Source organism: Agelaius phoeniceus (assembly GCF_051311805.1).
Source record: "Agelaius phoeniceus isolate bAgePho1 chromosome W unlocalized genomic scaffold, bAgePho1.hap1 SUPER_W_unloc_1, whole genome shotgun sequence".
Lineage (NCBI taxonomy): Eukaryota > Metazoa > Chordata > Aves > Passeriformes > Icteridae > Agelaius > Agelaius phoeniceus.
In genome coordinates, this window is record NW_027509866.1 from 3,795,752 (window position 1) to 3,798,816 (window position 3,065).

Genomic DNA, 3,065 nt, shown 5'->3' on the forward strand with positions numbered 1-3,065 from the left:
AACGTGAGTCCTTGGCTACAAATGTGGAGCTGGGCTCTGGTGGATCCATTTGTTCTCAGGAGTACCTGGTGACATTTTAGGGGAAGCATGGCAAGGTGATCACCCTCCACCTGAGAAAGGTTAAAACCCAAAGAATCTCTGAACAGGTCCAAATAACAGACCATCTCCGCTCCGTCTCCACTCATCATCTTGCCCCAGGGAAATCACTCTTCTCCCTGAGGGCAGCAGAAATGCTGAAGGTTTGATATCCAAAACTACCAGCAGAGACATGGGGGGAGCTTATAAAGAAAACCTCAGAACTCTGAAACACTAAAGACCATGTCTGTGTGTTACAGAGGAGGGTGTATGGGGAATGGCTTTGATTTTGGTTACCAGTATCTCATCTAAATCTTCTCTGTCCTTTCATCCATGTGCAGCCCCAGCAAATGTCCAACAGCAGCTCCATCAGGCACTTCCTGCTGCTGGCATTGGCAGACACGCGGCAGCTGCAGCTCCTGCACTTCTGCCTCTTGCTGGGCATCTCCCTGGCTGCCCTCCTGGGCAACGGCCTCATCATCAGCGCCGTAGCCTGCGGCCACCACCTGCACACGCCCATGTTCTTCTTCCTGCTCAACCTGGCCCTCAGCGACCTGGGCTCCATCTGCACCACTGTCCCCAAAGCCATGCACAATTCCCTCTGGGACACCAGCAACATCTCCTACACTGCATGTGCTGCTCAGCTCTTCTTCTATCTGTTCTACCTCTTAGCAGAGTTTTCCCTCCTGACCATCATGTGCTACGACTGCTACGTGTCCATCTGCAAACCCCTGCACTACGGGACCCTCCTGGGCAGCAGAGCTTGTGCCCACATGGCAGCAGCTGCCTGGGCCAGTGCCTTTCTCAATGCTCTCATGCACACAGCCAATACATTTTCCCTGCCCCTGTGCCATGGCAATGCCCTGGGCCAGTTCTTCTGTGAAATCCCACAGATCCTCAAACTCTCCTGCTCCAAATCCCACCTCAAGGAACTTGGGCTCATTGCAGTTAGTGTCTGTTTAGCATTTGGCTGTTTTGTGTTCATTGTTTTCACCTATGTGCAGATCTTCAGGGCTGTGCTGAGGATCCCCTCTGAGCAGGGACGGCACAAAGCCTTTTCCACCTGCCTCCCTCACCTGGCTGTGGTTTCCCTGTACCTCAGCATTGGCACATTTGCTCACCTGAAGCCCCCCTCCATCTCGTCCCCATCCCTGGATCTGTCCCTGTCAGTTCTGTACTCGGTGGTGCCTCCAGCCCTGAACCCCCTCATCTACAGCCTGAGGAACCAGGAGCTCAAGGCTGCAGTGTGGAGACTGATGACTGGATGGTTTCAGAAACATTAAACTGCTGGCCAATTTACGCCAATTTCTTGTAATAAAGGGAATCTTTGATACTTCTTGTTGGTTTGTTTGTGGGGTTTTTTCTTTTCTTTTACTTTTTTCATATTGTCCACAAATAAATGTCAATTTTTGGGCCATTTCTCATTTTATTTCTCTCCATCTTCCCCGTGGCCACAGACTGTGTCAATCAGGGGCTGCGCTCTTGGTGGCTTTAAAGGAACTAAAGGATCTCCCAGCAGAGTTTTCTGCAGAGATGCCCTTGTGTTGCCTTCTCTGGAGCTGCAGCAGCAATGTCTGTGTGCAGAGCTGGGGCAGATCAGTGCTGGCCCAGCAGCTGTGCCCAGCAGCAGCAGCAGCAGCAGCACTTGGTGTTGCCAGTGCTGCTGCCGTGGCCCTGCCCCGCTGCCCTGGTGGCCCTGGTGTTGCTGCAGGGCCTGAGTGCTCTCGGGGCCGGGCACAGCCCTGGGGGTGGCAGTGCCGGGGCTGCAGCAGGGACAGGCCATGGGCACTGCTGGGGCAGCGCTGATGCCTCAGGCCAGGCCCTGGGGGCTCCAGGCTCCTTGCCCAGGCTCTCTCAAGAACACGGCCAGGCCAATGCTCAGCACAGAAACCCCCGTCAGCAGCCCCAGGCTGGCCGTGGGCAGGCTGGGGGCAAACAGCATGGCTGGGGCTCTGCAAGGGCCCTGGGGCAGACGGGAAGGAGCAGCAGAGCAGGGGCTGATCCATGCCCAGTGCGCTGCACAGCCCAGGGCAGCGTCCCAGAGCGTCCTCATGCAGCTGCCAACAACATCCCCCCTCTGCAGCCCTGGCCTCTCCCCCAGCTCACACAGGTGCCCCATCCTTGCAGGCACAGACACGGCAGCACTGCCTCAGCAGCCCCTGTTTGCATTGCACACAGCAGGGCCAGCACCCCCATGCTGTTGCTGTGGGGACATGAAGCTGAGGGAGCACAAATGCCATCAGCCCCTGGGGCCAGCAAGGCCTGCGGGACACCAGGGAAACCACTCAGCTTTGTCCTGGCCTCTGCACTCAGCCAGAAAGTTTGTTCCCATCAGCTGGGAGTTTCCTGTGCCACTGCAGACGCTGTTGCTCAGAGCCAGGACTGCCTGGCAGCCACCCCCAAACTGCCCTGAGCATTTCCTGTGTGCCACCTTTGCTTTCTTTACTCTTCCTGCTACAAATTTCTTCCCATTGTCCACCCCTGCTCCCTCCCCTGCAATCAGCCCATCTCTCTCCTGGTCCTGCTGGCCACACCATTCCTGATCCAGGCCAGGAGCCATTGGCCTTCTTGCCCACCTGGGCACACTGCTGGCTCATGTCCAGCCTGCTGTCCATCAGTCCCTGCAGGTCCCTTTCTGCCTGGCTGCTCTCCAGCCACTCTGTCCCCAGCCTGTAGTGCTGCAGGGGTTGTTGTGGCCAAAGTGCAGGACCCGGCACTGGGACTTGTTCAACCTCACCTTTTTGGATTTGGGCCCTGGATCCAGCCTGTCCAGGGCCCTGTGCAGAGCCCTCCTACCCTCCAGCAGATCCACACTCCCAGCCAGCTTGATGTCACCACGGTTCCAGGAGGCCCCAGAATCTCCTAATGGTCTCCATGACTCCATGAGGCCTCCCAGTGTAACAATGTCCCTTTTGATTCCATGGGATCCCTTGGTGTCACAAAGTTCTTGGATCCTTGGGCCCTGCAGTGTCACAATGGATCCTTGGTTC

The 3,065-nt window shown here is 56.5% G+C and overlaps 1 protein-coding gene across 1 annotated transcript; it reads left to right on the plus strand.

Moving 5' to 3' along the window:
• Positions 1-425: 425 nt before the first annotated feature.
• LOC143692449 (olfactory receptor 14J1-like) lies at positions 426-1,358 on the plus strand. The gene has a single exon (XM_077172682.1). It carries the CDS (start codon positions 426-428, stop codon positions 1,356-1,358), a length of 933 nt encoding a protein of 310 aa, XP_077028797.1.
• Positions 1,359-3,065: the final 1,707 nt, after the last annotated feature.